The 17,578-nt window shown below is 41.6% G+C and overlaps 1 protein-coding gene across 1 annotated transcript; it reads right to left on the bottom strand.

Annotated features, from left to right (window-relative positions):
• Positions 1 to 191: 191 nt before the first annotated feature.
• LOC121567931 (flotillin-2) lies at positions 192 to 14,253 on the bottom strand. The gene is made up of 11 exons (XM_041878322.1): positions 13,885 to 14,253; positions 8,265 to 8,346; positions 6,854 to 6,944; positions 6,295 to 6,418; positions 5,594 to 5,712; positions 5,048 to 5,161; positions 4,681 to 4,800; positions 4,167 to 4,381; positions 3,643 to 3,826; positions 2,937 to 3,086; positions 192 to 2,601 (listed from the first exon to the last, which is right to left on the bottom strand). Exons 1-11 carry the CDS (start codon positions 13,931 to 13,933, stop codon positions 2,563 to 2,565), a joined length of 1,287 nt encoding a protein of 428 aa, XP_041734256.1. The 5' UTR covers positions 13,934 to 14,253; the 3' UTR covers positions 192 to 2,562.
• Between the last annotated feature and the right edge of the window lie 3,325 nt (positions 14,254 to 17,578).

Raw genomic sequence — 17,578 nt, 5'->3', positions numbered from 1 at the left:
AAGGATTGATTGAATTAATGAGTGACAGGCCTTGGCTCAAGTTAGTAAAGTATTGCATTCTAGCAAGACTAACTTGTTTTACATACCATGAATGTTGCAGCTAGCTTTGATCATACTGTCCACCCCAGACTATACATCAGTATCTATGCTGTACACCCTGTCGTCTATTGAATTATTACATTGCCATTAGAAAAAGAGCACAACAATGTAATTTTATTAGAATGAAGACTGAAATATGGTAATATGTTACAGATGGATAACATTCACAAATAACATGTAGGATCACTTGTGTTGTCCTGTTGAGAAATAAAAAAAAACATCTACATTGACACAAAACTGGTGGCATGAGTGCATGCACATCTCTATATTTGACACATAACAGTAAAGTGAATATTATTTTCACACAAAAATGACAAAATGACATTTTGAAAGGACCTCAGTATCCAACATACAGTATCTTTAGTGGTTTGTCTAAAAAATAAAAGCTTAGTCAGAACAATGCATTTGGTCGTGAAGCCACAATGTAACTCAAAAATCTAAATTACAGCTGTTACACAACTGAAACCTTTTCACAGTATTGGCAAAATTACAATGGCTGCAATGAAGTGGAGTCAAATCAATTTGAGGGCAGCAAAAAAGAAACATAACAGTTTAACAGTCCTTCAGAGTAGTCATTTTCATTTTACTAATTAAAAGAACATTACGATATGTCTGAGAGGGGGAAAGGACAAGAAAACATTTTTCCAATTCAAACATTATTTGAGCGCTGATATTCTTTACAAAAAAGCACTGAGCAAATTATAATCTGTCCACTTACATGATAGCTGGACTTTTCCCATCTTGGTTTACCATTTCACATGATCTTATATTGAATAGTGCAAGTCACCAAATCAGTGATGATGGCATCCACATATATTAAAAATGAACAAGAAGATCTGCCATTTCCCTGTCCTTGTACAAAGGGCTACTCTCCACCTTGGTTCAGATTACAATGTAAATAGTGATACTAAACAACAAGCAGAAAGTTAGTCTTCTACCTCTACTATGACTAATCACAATACAACAAAAAGCCAATATAATCAGATTGTGATGTTCAGTCTTGGAATGAGCTCAACAAACAGATAATATGGAGGTAATGTGGAATGACAATAGTGTAACAGTACATATACCCATTTTAACAATTATATATCATTAAAAGCAAAATAAATGACTAAATACATTGAACAGCATTGTTTGAACAGGAGTGATTCTTTCTCTGACACAAGTGTATGATATACAGAGTTATCTTTAACAAAGATTACATCATGGTAAGAACCTGAAAGGCTGTCTTACATGACTTAAAATGTACTTATATTACTATATAAAACTGCAACAAGTGTCTGTCAATGTTATAATCAAGTCACACTAATCAAATTAACAATTAAATGAAGAAATCAACAGAATGAACAAAATTACTTCTTAAAACATATCACAGCTCATATTTTTTTAAAATATGAATTCCTGTATAATAAAAATGATAAGGAGCAATGACTAGTTTGGCTACGAGTAACGCCATTTTACTTCTTCTTGGACTCAAAAACCCTTCAATATTTCACATACTGAACTTTCTCCAGGACAAAGAGTTCTCTCAATAAATTACCCTGCATCATAGAAACCCACAAAGTCTTCATCTCTCCCTCAAACTTACTTCAAGTCAATTCAGTACTTCAACTTATTTTACGCCAATTCAGAAAGGTGCATCATAGCCAAAGAAACAAAGGACTGCCAATCAGGTTTCTGGGATGAGTAAAAAAGGCCATTCTTGTTGCTATAAATGAAAGTATCTTTGAAATAATGTACTAAACATAATGTTTACAACATAAAACTAAATGAAAAGACATGATTTCTTGTTGAGTGGGACGAATTCCCAGTTACCCAGAGTTTTGACTAAGTAGAAGCCTAAATCAATTATTTGAGGATAGTAAGCAGTGAGCACCTTGTTTCATGTAGCACTTGATACAACTTGTCACCTGATTGTGAAAACCCATTACTCATCATAAAGGACACAAATGAAATCAGCTAAATGAAAAGGTATATACATTAGGGAAGTTACTGTACTCTAACCTATACAATAGTCACATGATAGCAAGATGAGATCATTACTGAGTAATCATGAAGTGTATAATAGGCAAGGTGAGTACAACTTTGAAAGAAAATCACTGAGATTGCTCTTCTTGACAGCTGTTCACTGAAATTAAATGGTAAGGTAGAGACTAGATAGGTATATGAGTTTTAAAAAAAGGCTCAGTTCATGCTAAATTATAATGCATCCCATGTGATCTACTTATTGTACAAAGCTTCCATGATTCAAAAAGTAGTGAACTCAAAGATACATAGAGTATATAAAGGAGCAGCGGTACATGCAGATATTCTGGTCCTGTAGAAATTAAGGCACCAGAGGTTTTTTTAAAATCCACTTGTTCATATTTAATAAATAAATAAATAATAATAATTTCAAGTGTATTGAAGGCAGTCTATGAGAGTGCATAAAACAGATATCAGAGTAGAAGCGAGATATTGTTTTCAGGCCTGAGCATCGGTCATCCTCTGCAGTAGTGGGATCTGTTGAATAGGAAACAAAAACAATTCAATTTAGGCTAGAAAGAGATATTGTACGCTAAGGTTTCATTTCACAATTTCAGAAAAATTGCATGTAGGTTGGAACAATCCAGCAGCACTAATAGGATTCTCTAGGACATATTGGCTAATTCATAGAATTAGAATTACTAGAACAGACATTACCACTCTATTCAAGTCAACATTCCATGATGGGTGTAATTATATTTCTATGGACTCACTAATCTATGTTTTACCTACCATTTTCACCATGCATGTCTGTTGAACAATACCATACTGAAGCTAAATGAAATTCCACTTCCTGTCCAGCCCCTAATTACCTTTGATAGGTCAATTCCTGTGAGGGCGTTGACGGACACAGGAAGTTCAGCCAGGAGGCGGTTCACTTCCCCTGTCACATGGTTGCCCTCCCCGCTCAGGATGACTATCTCTTTGGTCCTGGCCAGCGGTGCCGCCACCTTGGCTGCAATCTAGGAAGACACGGGCACATTGAGATGTTTTTATTGTGCTCACATCACAAGACACGTTTATGGTATATAATGTCATATTACATCAACTGATGTAAATCCCCGGTTGAACAAATCATCTGACTTGTGAGTCACTTTAAGATGGTGTAATCTGCCACTTGTACATGTAGGCTACCACACCTAACACTGGCTGACAAAGATACTGTAGATAACTACTGGTGGGTTATGACTGATACAACTGTACTTTGTCCAGTCAGAAATAAAAAATAAAAAGTCAAACACTGGCTTGTCATTATTACTGTGACTAGATTTCCACTATTTATTACTGCTTTATTAGTATCAATATGACTAGGTTTATTTGGGGGCATGTTAATGAGTGTGTCTACTGTATATCTGCACATTACTACCTCAATATGAATACATCTGTATGAAGGTCTCGTGAAGGCAGTAGTGATATAATTTGATCAAATCTAAACAATTCAAATGCACGCGTGGATACACTGCATTTAAAACAATCAACGCAATATGACTTATGTGACTTAATTCCATAGTGTGTTACCTTGGGCAGGGCCTCCAGGACCAGAGCAGTCTTGGCTGCCTCTCCATACTGCTGGTAGGCCTCAGCCTTCAGCCTCATCTTCTCAGCCTCAGCCTTCCCTATCGCCTCTATGGAGCCGGCCTCTGCCTCGCCTATCCTCCGGATCTTCTCTGCCTCCGCCTGGGCCGTCAGAACCTTCTTCATCCTGAAAGACACAACACACTCGTATCAGAACTGGGAAACTAGATTGTTTTCCAAGAGACAAAAAGTATCTGTGTTTCCAAAAGAAACAATGAGTAATTAATATGCTATTATTGTGTAATTACCATTTTACCAGCTCACTTATAAAAAAACGGGACATTTTTGCACTGTTAAATAAAGTGCTACCAATCCACTCATGAGAAAAAAAAATTGTGATAGAAGACAATGCACATTAAGTTGAGTGGAATCACTAGTGAATGACAGTTTGTATGTTACAGCTAGGTAAGCGTATAATGGGACTGTGGATATGTTCTGTTATGATATGATATAAAAGGTGTTCCTACTTCTGTCCCTCAGCCAGCTGCTGCATCTTGTATGCCTCTGCCTCGGCAGGCCTCTTCACCATGGCGATGAGCTCCTTCTCTGTACGGACAATCTCCTTCTCCTCAATGGTGATCTGCTTCTTCCTCTGAACCACCTCAATCTCTATCTCCTCCAGCCTAATCTTCTGCTGTTCTTTAGCTGCCTGCAGCTCATAGGCCAGCTGGGCCTCAGCTTTCTGGAGACACAGAGAGACATGACCATGAAGTCCATGTTGAAGCACACAGACAGAGAGACAGGATCATGACATGGCCGTCTAAGTTGATAGAGTCTAAGTTGATAGCTTAGGGCTATATTAAATGTTCATTCCGGGCTCTCTGATCGCGTAAGATGTCGCATTAACTAAATTACTAAAGCCTAATGATAATTTAGACTCGGATGGACCAACATCATAGAATAATTTAGTAGACTGGAATTTCTATCGCACTGTACTCATTTAACTGGCATTCAAGAGTGGAGTATGGAGTTCATGCAGACCTTGGTGTTGACTTCTTGGTTGAAAGCAGCCTTCTGCAGTTCAAGTTCTCGTTTGGAGTCGGCCATCTTGGTGTCGGCCAGGAACTTGACATACATCATCTCCTTCTTGCACTCCGCTTCCTGGCGAGAGAGAGAGTGAGACAACGAGAGAGAGAGAGAGAGAGAGAAGAGTACATGTGAGAGAGAGATTAGAATGTACATGAGAGAGAGGGCAAAAGGATGAGGACAGGAAAATGGGAAATTAATAAATTAAGAAAATGAGCGTACAAACTTCTCAAATTAATGTATGTATATTAATACAGACAAACAGAGCCCCAGAAATAATTGCCCCTCTGGAATTAATCAAGTTTATTGAATGTAATCTTACTCTTATCCCAGCATCCCTTTCTGCCTCTGCCACACCAATGTCTGCATCCCTCTGGACTGCTGCTGTCTGAGTCTTCCCTAGTGAGCTCAGGTAGTCCAGTTTATCATAGACATCCTACAAAGACACACACACACACACACTAGCTCAGATTACTATACACAACCCGAGACACTTGAGGGAACAAAAACGTCAATAAATGTCCAACATCAACATGTGATAACATCTAATTGATTGTCGCACTTGCAGTGAAGAGTGAAGAGCTGATAATAAAAAGAGGATCTCATTGAAGGGGACTGTGACAGTCTAGGCTAACTCACAGCTAGTTAGAACTACTACCAGTCCACATTAATCAATCCTAATCAACAACGGTGAAGACTAGTTAAGTGGAGTCTCCTCCCAATCAACAGGTTTACATCATCAATTAAATTCCATAGGATAACAAACACCAATAAGACAGCAAAGGCAAAAAACAAAAACATTCAAAATAAAAAGGTGTGTTTAACTGCATTTACCCTCCACATTTCATGGCACCACTGACCGACTCACCTTGATAGTGAAGCTGAGGATCTCAATGCCCATTCTGCCCACGTCGGGCGCTGCCACCTCCCTCACCAGCTGTGCAAACTTGTCCCTGTCCTGGTAGATTTGCTCCACCGTCAGTGTGCCTGTAAAGAGGGGAGAGCAGTAGAGCCTGTCAGTCTCTCTACAACACTGGATATAGACCTACTTCACTTACTGACTTTACTTTAGTAAGGCTATCCCACATGGTAGTCAAATAATCACTGAAATTCATGGGTATTTACAAAGATTAAATGAATTGTTAAAAACACATAGATCTATAAAGTCGTCATCATCATATAGTAAAACATGATAAATCTCATAATACAGAACATATAACGTTAACTTTTCAATAGTGCAGTCTGTAGATTCTCGGATTTCATGTTTGTGGTTTTAGAAGTTACCCTTTTACACATTCAGGCTCTCATTACATTGACTGTAATTTATATTTTAATTTAGACAGGCTATTTTTAGTACAAAGCTTGAACAAACTGTTTGAAAAGCTACCCATCAGCAATTATTTGTTGTTGAAAAACTACCCATCAGCAAAAACCATGTGTGTGTGTGGGACGCTGAGGTTTAGCCACTGATTTACATCAGCTAACAGAGAACAAAGCTGACAACAACCAACTGAAATCAATGGATGACCATAATAGACATAATTTTCACTTTGGAGAGATTCTCCTCACCTAGAATTGAGCGTAAATGTCCCTCCAAGGTTTGCAAAACCACTCCTTTGATTTCGGGGACGGATTTGCCCAAAAACTGCTCGCAAGCAATTGCCAGAAGATCATGATCTGTCATCACTTTGATCTGGAGAAGAGATGAAGAAGAGGGTTAGAAAGACAGACTGTGGCCTGGTTGCATACGAAAATATGAATCACTGTGCTTTAACTTGATCTATGGCTGTAAGTTAGGTTACACAAGGAGTTAGTCCTTGGTTTACATGAATGTATTTTGCATACTCAGAACAGAATCTGTCCTGTGACACAGAAAGAGCTTACAGTACATGGAGTAGCTACAACTGCAGTTTGTAAACTGGTATGCCACAATGAGATATGAAATCAATAACAGTTAAAGTTATAAATAGGTAAGACATTTTCCAATTCAATGGTGTCGGTTTCATTCAATTGACAAAATTATACTTTGACACTGTTTTCATTGACAACGCATTTTATGAGACAAATGATGGAGGTATGTCATGGTGGTGACTAGTCTCTTTCCAGCTGTTTTTTGTATTTTTTTTACCTGTGCCACCCCAGTGACAGTGATGGCGACCCCCTCTGCAGTCTCAACATCCTCACACTTGGGTTGGAGTGTCATAATCTCCAGGGTAATCCTATATGAGGAAAAAAAGTATTTTAGGTCATGCAGACCTTAAAGGGGCAGTTGAAACAATAACATGTTCACTCCCCACTGTTTCGGTAAAAAGCTAAGGGATGGGGCTGTAGAAATGCAACCACTCAAAATCATAGACAGAGCTATGGATACAAGGACTGACCAGCCTTGATTTCAAAATTATAGTTTTAACTATGTTGTGAGGCTATACAGTGTTTGTTTACATTCACTTTGTTTACAAACATTGGAGTAAGAGAAGCTTATATTTTGGGTTCTGATGGGGTACGACAGTTGAATTAGCTCATGAGGCCTTTATAAGTTAAATTATTAATGAATCAATGGGTACATATCATTAACCAAAAAAGGATATACCAACTGCATATTGTCCCTTTAACAGCACAATAACAGAGGCAGAGGAGAAAAATGCTCTGCATCAGTATTATGTGACAATGTGTCACTGACAACACATGTGGAGCAGAAGTAATGGAATAATTTAGAGGCTCAGCTGAAATATTGTTATCTTATGATTGTTATCTTATCTCATCATTGAATAAATATAATTGGGAAGTCAAATGAGGAGTTTCACAATGGCGACATTTCAGTGATGGAATATTTCTATAGTGGAACGTTTGTTTCTGGAGATTTACTACTTCTATTGCCACACACTTCCTTGACACACTCCCCAAACGACTAATGGCTAGTTACTGGCTATTGAGCAAAAATAAACCTGAAGAAACCCTAAACAAAACATTGCATGCTTTCATGTAAACCCAGGGGACAATGACTTACAGTCAGTTAATAAACAGAGGACAGCACCTAACCTACTGTGAAAAGGGTAAGAATGGGGCCAAGTGACACACAGGAAAGAAGGCAGAAGAGTGAATGTGTACTGTAGTTTAAGAAGGTGGGGCCAAGTGTCCTTTGCCATGTTTCCATTTGAAACATCCAGAACTCATTCACACAATGTAGGTCAGTCAGGAAAGTGTGGCACAGAATAAAATAGTCTTCCACGCACGTGCACACACCTCCTGGCTGATTGTCAGGCCGCAGATGGTGTGTTTACTGAATTGTAGGCGATCATTGAAGAAATCTAAGGTAGCTGAAAGACCTGTTGGAGCTGTGTCCATAAATGATTGTGGGTTTCTAAACCTCAGGCAGCCCTTTTATCCAACTTAGTATTTGTATGGAAACATGTAGTCTTATTTATCCATTGAATAAATAAAACAAGCCTCCTCTAGACCATTTGCAAAACAACCCATGATTGCTGATAGACTGATGAAGACAATTCTATAGCATGCAATGACATCATCAATGGTCTCACCTTTGAATGTCAGTGATGAGCCACCAGGCCCAGGCCCAGCCCCCCACCATGTAGGTCTTCTCATCTGAACCACAACAGGCACCTGAGAAATGAAACAGACAAGGTGTGAGTCAGTGGCACAAGATTTCCATCTGGGATAGACTCCATCATTCATTATTGATGCTCAGTTGACACCCTTCTTAGTTTTTACCACAACAATTCCTTTGTCTTGCTGCTATGCACTAGCTAGGTTACTACAGGTCAAATGTAAAACATGTAGGTATAAGCTACTCAGACTTCTATAAGAGTAGGCTACATGATTACATAGCCTTGTGTATAATTTCCCTGCAAGCATAGAAATCCCTTGGCTTTGCACTTGGTAGTTAAGTGAGGATCATATTACAGTGTACAGTGAGGGAAAAAAGTATTTGATCCCCTGCTGATTTTGTACGTTTGCCCACTGAAAAAGAAATGATCAGTCTATAATTTTAATGATTTAGATCTTCCTAAAGTCATTAAGGTTTCGAGGCTGACGTTTGGCAACTCGAACCTTCAGCTTCCTCCAAAGATTTTCTATGGGATTAAGGTCTGGAGACTGGCTAGGCCACTCCAGGAATTTAATGTGCTTCTTCTTGAGCCACTCCTTTGTTGCCTTGGCCGTGCGTTATGGGTCATTGTCATGCTGGAATACCCATCCACGACCCATTTTCAATGCCCTGGCTGAGGGAAGGAGGTTCTCACCCAAGATTTGACGGTACATGGCCCCGTCCATCGTCCCTTTGATGCGGTGAAGTTGTCCTGTCCCCTTAGCAGAAAAACACCCTCAAAGCATAATGTTTCCACCTCCATGTTTGAAGGTGGGGATGGTGTTCTTGGGGTCATAGGCAGCATTCCTCCTCCAAACACGGCAAGTTGAGTTGATGACAAAGAGCTCAATTTCGGTCTCATCTGACCACAACACTTTCACCCAGTTCTCCTCTGAATCATTCAGATGTTCATTGGCAAACTTCAGACGGGCATGTCTATGTGCTTTCTTGATCAGGGGGACCTTGTGGGTGCTGCAGGATTTCAGTCCTTCACGGCATAGTGTGTTACCAATTGTTTTCTTGGTGACTATGGTCCCAGTTGCCTTGAGATCATTGACAAGATCCTTCCGTGTAGTTCTGGGCCGATTCCTCACCGTTCTCATGATCATTGCAACTCCACGAGGTGAGATCTTGCATGGAGCCCCAGGCTGAGGGAGATTGACAGGTCTTTTGTGTTTCTTCCATTTGCGAATAATCACACCAACTGTTGTCACCTTCTCACCAAGCTGCTTGGCGATGGTCTTGTAGCCCATTCCAGCCTTGTGTAGGTCTACAATCTTGTCCCTGACATCCTTGGAGGGCTCTTTGGTCTTGGCCATGGTGGATAGTTTGGAATCTGATTGATTGATTGCTTCTGAGAACAAGTGTCTTTTATACAGGTAACAAACTGAGATTAGGAGCACTCCCTTTAAGAGTGTGGTCCTAATCTCAGCTCGTTACCTGTATAAAAGACACCTGGGAGCCAGAAATCTTTCTGATTGAGAGGGGGTCAAATACTTATTTCCCTCATTAAAATGCAAATCAATTGATAACATTTTTGACATGCGTTTTTCTGGATGTTTTTGTTGTTATTCTGTCTCTCACTGTTCAAATAAACCTACCATTAAAATTATAGTCTGATCATTTCTTTGTCAGTGGGCAAACGTACAAAATCAGCAGGGGATCAAATACTTTTTTCCCCCTCACTGTACATAGCTAAGGATGTAGTAACTCAACCAATCAAAACATGGAAGTGTTGGTATCACTTAGCTCTTTCAAAACTATAATTTTTACCTAAAATACTTTTGTCCCGCATATAGGATTACACTGGAGATCATGATGCTCCAACCCAAGTGTGAGGATGTTGAGGACTGCAGAGGGGGTTGCCATCACTGTCACGGCACAAGTTTAAATAAAAAAACACAACCTTTCCATAGCCTCGCTTCTCAGGCATATTGCATGACTGTTATTTGGAGTTGTGGGAAAGACCCACAGCTGGAAAGAGACTAGTTGCCACATTGCATTAGCAAGGCTATCATCCCATTTCAGCATTTCCAGATTTCAAATCAAATTTTATTTGTCACATGCACCGAATACAACAGGTTTAGACCTTACCGTGAAATGCTTACTTACAAGCCCTTAACCAACAATGCAGTTCAAGAAATAGTAATGTAAATAGTCCGGGTGGCCATTTGATTAATTGTTCAGCAGTCTTATGGCTTGGGGGGTAGAAGCTGTTAAGGAGCCTTTTGGACCTAGATTTGGGTGATTGGAGTCTTCGACAATTTTTTTGGCCTTCCTCTGACACCGCCTAGTATATAGGTCCTGGATGGCAGGAAGCTTGGCCCCAGTGATGTACTGGGCCGTACGCACTACCCTCTGTAGCGCCTTACGGTCTGGTGCCGAGCAGTTGCCATACCAGGCGGTGATGCAACCGGTCAGGATGCTCTCGATGGTGCATCTGTAGAACTTTGAGGATTTTTGGGTCCCGTGCCAAATCTTTTCAGTCTCCTGATGGGGAAAAGGTGTTGTCGTGCCCTCTTCACGACTGTCTTGGTGTGCTTGGACCATGATAGTTTGTTGGTGATGTGGACACAAAGGAACTTGAAACTCTCGACCCGCTCCACTACAGCCCCGTCGATGTGAATGGGGGCAAATTTGGCCCTCCTTTTCCTGTAGTCCACGATCATCTCCTTTGTCTTGCTCACGCTGAGGGAGAGGTTGTTGTCCTGGCACCACACTGCTAGGTCTCTGACCTCCTCCCTATAGGCTGTCTCATCATTGTCGGTGATCAGGCCTACCACTGTTGTGTCGTCAGCAAACATAATGATGATGTTGGAGTCGTGCTTGGCCACACAGTCGTGGATGAACAGGGAGTACAGGAAGGGACTAAGCACGCACCCCTGAGGGGCCCCCGTTTTGAGGATCAGCGTTGCAGATGTGTTGTTGCCTACCCTTTCCACCTGGGGGTGGCCCATCAGGAAGTCCAGGATCCAGTTGCAGAGGGAGGTGTTTAGTCCCAGGGCCCTAAGCTTAGTGATGAGCTTTGTGGGCACTATGGTGTTGAACGCTGAGCTGTAGTCAATGAACAGCATTCTCACATAGGTGTTCCTCTTGTCCAGGTGGGAAAGGGCAGTGTGGACTGCGATTGCATAATCTGTGGATCTGTTGGGGCGGAATGCGAATTGGAGTGGGTCTAGGGTTTCCGGGATGATGGTGTTGATGTGAGCCATGACCAGCCTTTCAAAGCACTTCTGGCTACCGACGTGGTAGTCATTTAGGCAGGTTGCCTTCGCTTTCTTGGGCACAGGGACTATGGTGGTGTGATTGAAACATGTAGGTATTACAGACTGTAACGCCAGGGTAAAGCGTCTGCTAAATGGCATATTATTATTATTATTATTATAATATTATATTAATCACTTGAAATGGCTAACTAGCTAGCTGAATGCTAAAGAGGGTCACCATGGTAGCAAACGCCAGTTAGCCACAGGAATGCAATTTGGCCAGAGATGGGGGAGGGAGTGAGACACCCCACTAGCAGTTTTTTTCTGGTTCAGTGAAAGTCAATGAACTAAGTAGACCAGATGCAGCTGCTATTGCATTGGTGTCTATAGGAGACAAAACCATTTAAGTAGACCGGAACTGACCATTATTTCTCTCAATGGTAAACAGCCTGAGTGAACCATCTTCAATTATCCACCATCTTTGATTAGCTCAGTCACCAGTTAACCCAACCTTGTCTCAGAGCATTTCGTATTATTCTGTACATAAATCCGAGATGCGCCATTTAGTATGATATGTTACATTTGGTATGGTTACATAAAACAGATGGTTACTTAAGGCAAAAACGAAAGTTGGGTTCTTTGAGTTCGAATCTCAAAGAACCCAAAGGTTGCGAGTTCGAATCTCAAAACGGACAAGTTTAGCATTTTAGCAGCTTTTCAACTACTTCCTACTTTTTAGCTACTTTGCAACTAATAACCCTCACATTAACCCTTTAATATATAATATAATATATGCCATTTAGCAGACGCTTTTATCCAAAGCGACTTAGTCATGCGTGCATACATTTTTGCCTTTCAGCTAAACCTTCCCCTGACCCTTTAACCTAACTCCTAAACTTAACCCTAACCCCTAGCCTAGCTAACGTCAGCAAGCTACCAAACGTTAGCCACCTAGCTAGAATTCGTAACATATCATACATTTTTCAAATTCGTAACATATTGTACGAATTGTAATTCGGAACATATCATAGTGAATGGATTGTCTCGGCTTTACATACATAATAATAATACATGTTCTGAAACCAGGTTGGTTAACCAGCTGGTACCAACCTAGCCCAATATGTACACTTAAGGAGCCTAACTTTACTGTTACTCATTAGTCCAAGGACCTTATGTTATTTTCACAGGTAGACTGGCCCTGGAAGGCAAATAATAAATATATCGATTCTCAAATGCATACAGTTCCAGAAACATAAATACCTACTTTCATATCACATTTACATTTCACAAATGCAAAATACACACTGTTTTAACCGGCTTTATCACAGTTGCAGCCGAATGTATTTTTCAGGTGACAATACGTTTCTGGCGGCCTTCTTCGGTTACACACAGGTGTTCGGTGCACGCTAGATAGCTCATTAGTACAGGTGGTCCCTCTGTCTTCCGTAAACAGTAAACACGTGCTTTAACATAGAGATATAGCTGTGTGGGAACAATAACCCTATAAAAAGGTGTGTATCAATTTAACATTTTGTTTTTTGAAAATGGTTTCTTTGATACGAAAGATAAGGTCCTTATGCTTCCAAAATCATACCACAATCAATGTGTGTTAATGTTCAGACTGAGCGTTGCTCTTAACAAAACTCCCCAAAAAACTCTCCCCTACAGATAACAAAACTCCCCCACAGAAGACGCCTTCGTCCAATGACTCTTATGATGTGTAAAGTAATAGAACTAAGAGACATGATCAAGGGCTAGTAACAACCTAGTTAAATCAAATCAAATCAAATTTTATTGGTCACATGCGCCGAATACAACAGGTGCAGACATTACAGTGAAATGCTTACTTACAGCCCTTAACCAACAGTGCATTTATTTTTAACAAAAAAAGTAAAATAAAACAACAAAAAAAGTGTTGAGAAAAAAAAGAGCAGAAGTAAAATAAAATAACAGTAGGGAGGCTATATATACAGGGGGGTACCGGTGCAGAGTCAATGTGCGGGGGCACCGGCTAGTTGAGATAGTTGAAGTAATATGTACATGTGGGTAGAGTTAAAGTGACTATGCATAAATAATTAACAGAGTAGCAGCAGCGTAAAAAGGATGGGGTGGGGGGGCAGTGCAAATAGTCCACTACATTAGTGAAGCGATATGATTTGTTATGTAGTTTATCCATCGAGCAAAATCAATGCAATGACCGTTTCATTAACTAGCTAGTTATACATTAACTGAAAACCGTTGGTAAACGAATAAGTTAACAAAATAACCATACATTAACAATTAAGCTTGTTGGCTAGCTACGTTAGCTTCCTAGCTACAGTAGCATGGCAGGAAGGGGGAAACACCTACCAGAGACAACCACGGCTTCATTTGGTCCAACTGTAAGGCAGCTACCCATCTTCTTCCGGTGATATATCCTCACAACTATGCGTGAAACAGTTCTGTATTGTACTATCTATTGGTTGTGTGGTTAAATATCTCTCAATTCGATTAAAAACAGTAACATTCACAGCGTCTTTGCCACCTTCAAACCTATTAAATCTCCTGCAAGCCCCCGCCCCAAATCAAGACGGTGACGTAGCCTAGCTAGAAGCTAACGTTTGTCAACACAACATGACCTGCCCACTTCAGGGGGCTCTCTCCCTTCCCATGCAGTGTACTAGTAGCCACTATGTAGTAGCAGTTTCATCTACTGTCTACCTGACGTTTGTCTGTATCATCGATGCACTCTCCACTCAAGATACTGCTACTGACTGCCTAGACATCTGAAGCTGTGGAAGAACATCAACCATGAAACACCAGATCCTTACATTTGTTTTTGTTTGTAATGAAAAGTGCTATTTAAAATAAATATATTATTATTATATGAAATGCTCCTCCTCTTACTCTCTGACAGTACTAACAACAGATTTGGTGCTTTCAAGACAACTGGGTACTCGGAAAAAATGTCAAATCATGATGTCAGTGAACTTCAGCTCGTAAAGGCGGAGCTCTAGAAAGATGCCCGAGTTTCCTACTTGGAATTCAGAGTTGGATGACCGTTCAAAACTATTTTTCCAAGTCGAAGATAGTTTTTTTCCCCCGAGTTCCCAGTTGTCTTGAACACACTTGAACGTGTCAATAGAACAAGGCAACATTAAACATGTAATCCCCCACGAATGATGCAGCGCCACCCTTGGGCCAATCAGTGTATCAAAATGGGTTGTGTCTGAGATATCACCTGTGAATAACGTATGTACAGTTGATTACTAATTTTGTAAATGCCAGATCTCTATGGCAAGACGCATCATTCACCCAAGTTTCGGCCAGTGGTGTCTTAGATATCGCGTGGGTTAGTTAGACTCATATCCCTCTGCATCTGTGCCAAATTCCATCACTCTTAGTCAAACATATCAAGAGATATAAACATGTGCCCATTATAGCGCCACCGTGAGGTCGATATGAATGTTATTGTATATGTTGAGTCTTGACAGTGTTTGCAATATGTGTACGAAATTGTGTTACATTAGGAATATCCTTGACTGATTTATATGCGTTTATGTGCCAGACCACGCCCACATGAATGTTTATTGGTCAATAGCAGCCATGTTGTTTTAGGTACTAGTCTTGAAACTATAGCTTAGCCATAGATGTCAAATATCAAGTTTCGTGAAGATCGGTAATTTGGTTCCAGAAGAGTAGCATTGTAAGAGTTTTTCACAACATTCTAAACGTCGAAAAATCCATCATGGCAGACCTTATGGGTCACTGAGGCAAATTTGTTCCTTGTAAGGAGAAGGACCTATGTACATAATTTCATGACTTTAGGTCAAACAGGGTGAGGGGCGTGAACTTTCAAATCTGCATTTTCAATCTCTTGTTATAGCGCCACCATCTGGCCTATCAGTGTAATTTAATATACTTAATAAAAAATAAAATAATTAAAATATATCAGTTGTGCCTGTTGTTCAAACGCGTATCTGCCCTCTCATTGGCTGGAATGGTCCCACCTGATCTAGCCTCCTCCCGAATGCCTTTTAGTCTGAGTACCAGTCTCTTTAGCTAACATTCCACACCTTGCCACTCCCAAAGAGACTGGTACCCAGGCTAACTGCCTTCCATTTTGAAGACATTTATTTTCATTGTTAGAGCAGCCACTTGAGTATCTGGTCAATATAATGGATAATCTGTGGTCATACAGGATAACTGAAATTGGTTAGTAACACAGGATATCTCAATTGGCCCAAGAGGGGGGGATGGAGGGGCACTGCATCATTCCTGGGGGACCACATGTTTACTGTTGCTTTGTTATACAATGGGTTAGTTGTAACAATCTTTGGTAGTAAGTTGAGCTACAGCTACGACAGGAAGTTACTTTTTCGTAGCAAATCAAATCAAATTTTATTTGCCACATGCGCCGAATACAACAGGTGTAGACATTACCGTGAAATGCTTACTTACAGCCCTTAACCAACAATGCATTTATTTTTTAATAAAAAAGTAAAATAAAACAACAACAACAAAAAAGTGTTGCGAAAAAAAGAGCAGAAGTAAAATAAAAAACAGTAGGGAGGCTGTTGTTTACAAATATACACAGACCGCCACCCCTTGTCTTACCGGAGTCCGCCGTTCTATCCTGCCGATGTAGCGTATATCCCGTCAGCTGTATGTTGTCCATGTCGTCGTTCAGCCACGACTCGGTGAAACATAAGATATTACAGTTTTTAATGTCCCGTTGGTAGGATAACCGTAATCGTAGGTCATCTAATTTATTTTCAAATGATTGAACATTGGCTAATAGGATTGATGGAAGAGGCAGTTTACTCGCTCGCCGTCGGATCCTTACAAGGCACCCCTGTGATGCGTGTGATAGAAGGAGTCAGGCGCAGGAGAGTAATACGCATCCAAAAAGTTTATTCAGTCGATAAACAGTTGCGCAAGCATGCGACAACAAAACTCAGGCACAGGGGACATTTCTACCCTGGCAACAAGGTAAGGGTAGCTCAACCGAGCTACACACAGCTCACTACAAACAATCACCCACACAGACAAGGAAGCAGAGGGAACACTTATACAATGACTAATTGGGGATAAGGACCAGGTGTGTGTGATTAATTAGACAAGACAAGTGGAGTGATGATAAATGGATCGGCAGCAGCTAGTAAGCCGGTGACGACGAACGCTGAAACCTGCCCGAACAAGGAGGGGAAGCAGCCTCGGCGGAAGTCGTGACAGTACCCACCCCTTAACGCGCGGCTCCAGCAGCGCGCCGACCCCGGCCTCAGGGATGGCCAGGAGGACGCGGAGCAGGGCGAGCCGAATGGCGATGGTGGAAATCCCATGGAGGGATCGAGGATATCCCTCACCGGGACCCAGCATCGTTCCTCTAGACCGTACCCCTCCCACTCCACGAGGTACTGAAGGCCCCCCACCCGACGCCTCGAATCCAGGATGGAACGGACCGAGTACGCCGGGGCCCCCTCGATGTCCAGAGGAGGTGGAGGGACCTCCCGCACTTCAGACTCCTGGAGCGGACCAGCTACCACCGGCCTGAGGAGAGACACATGAAACAAGGGGTTAATACGGTAATCAGGGGGAAGTAATAACCTAAATTTGACCTCGTTGACTCTCCTCAGGACTTTGAACGGCCCCACAAACCGCGGGCTCAGCTTCCGGCAGGGCAGGCGGAGGGGCAGATTCCGGGTCGAGAGCCAGACCCGATCCCCCGGTACAAAGACGGGGGCCTCACCGCGGTGGCGGTCAGCGTTGGCCTTCTGACAACGTACGGCGCGTTGGAGGTGAATGTGGGCAGCATCCCACATCTCCTCCGTGCGCCAAAACCAGTCATCCACCGCAGGAGCCTCGGTCTGGCTCTGGTGCCACGGTGCCAGAACCGGTTGGTAACCTAGAACACACTGGAAAGGCGTTAGGTTAGTGGAGGAGTGGCGGAGAGAGTTCTGGGCATATTCTACCCATGGCAAGAACACTGACCACTCCCCCGGCCGGTCCTGGCAGTAGGACCGCAGGAACCTACCCACGTCCTAATTTACCCGTTCCACCTGCC

This window comes from Coregonus clupeaformis, chromosome 6, assembly GCF_020615455.1.
Source record: "Coregonus clupeaformis isolate EN_2021a chromosome 6, ASM2061545v1, whole genome shotgun sequence".
NCBI lineage: Eukaryota > Metazoa > Chordata > Actinopteri > Salmoniformes > Salmonidae > Coregonus > Coregonus clupeaformis.
This window is presented reverse-complemented; position numbering and strand designations above follow the sequence as displayed.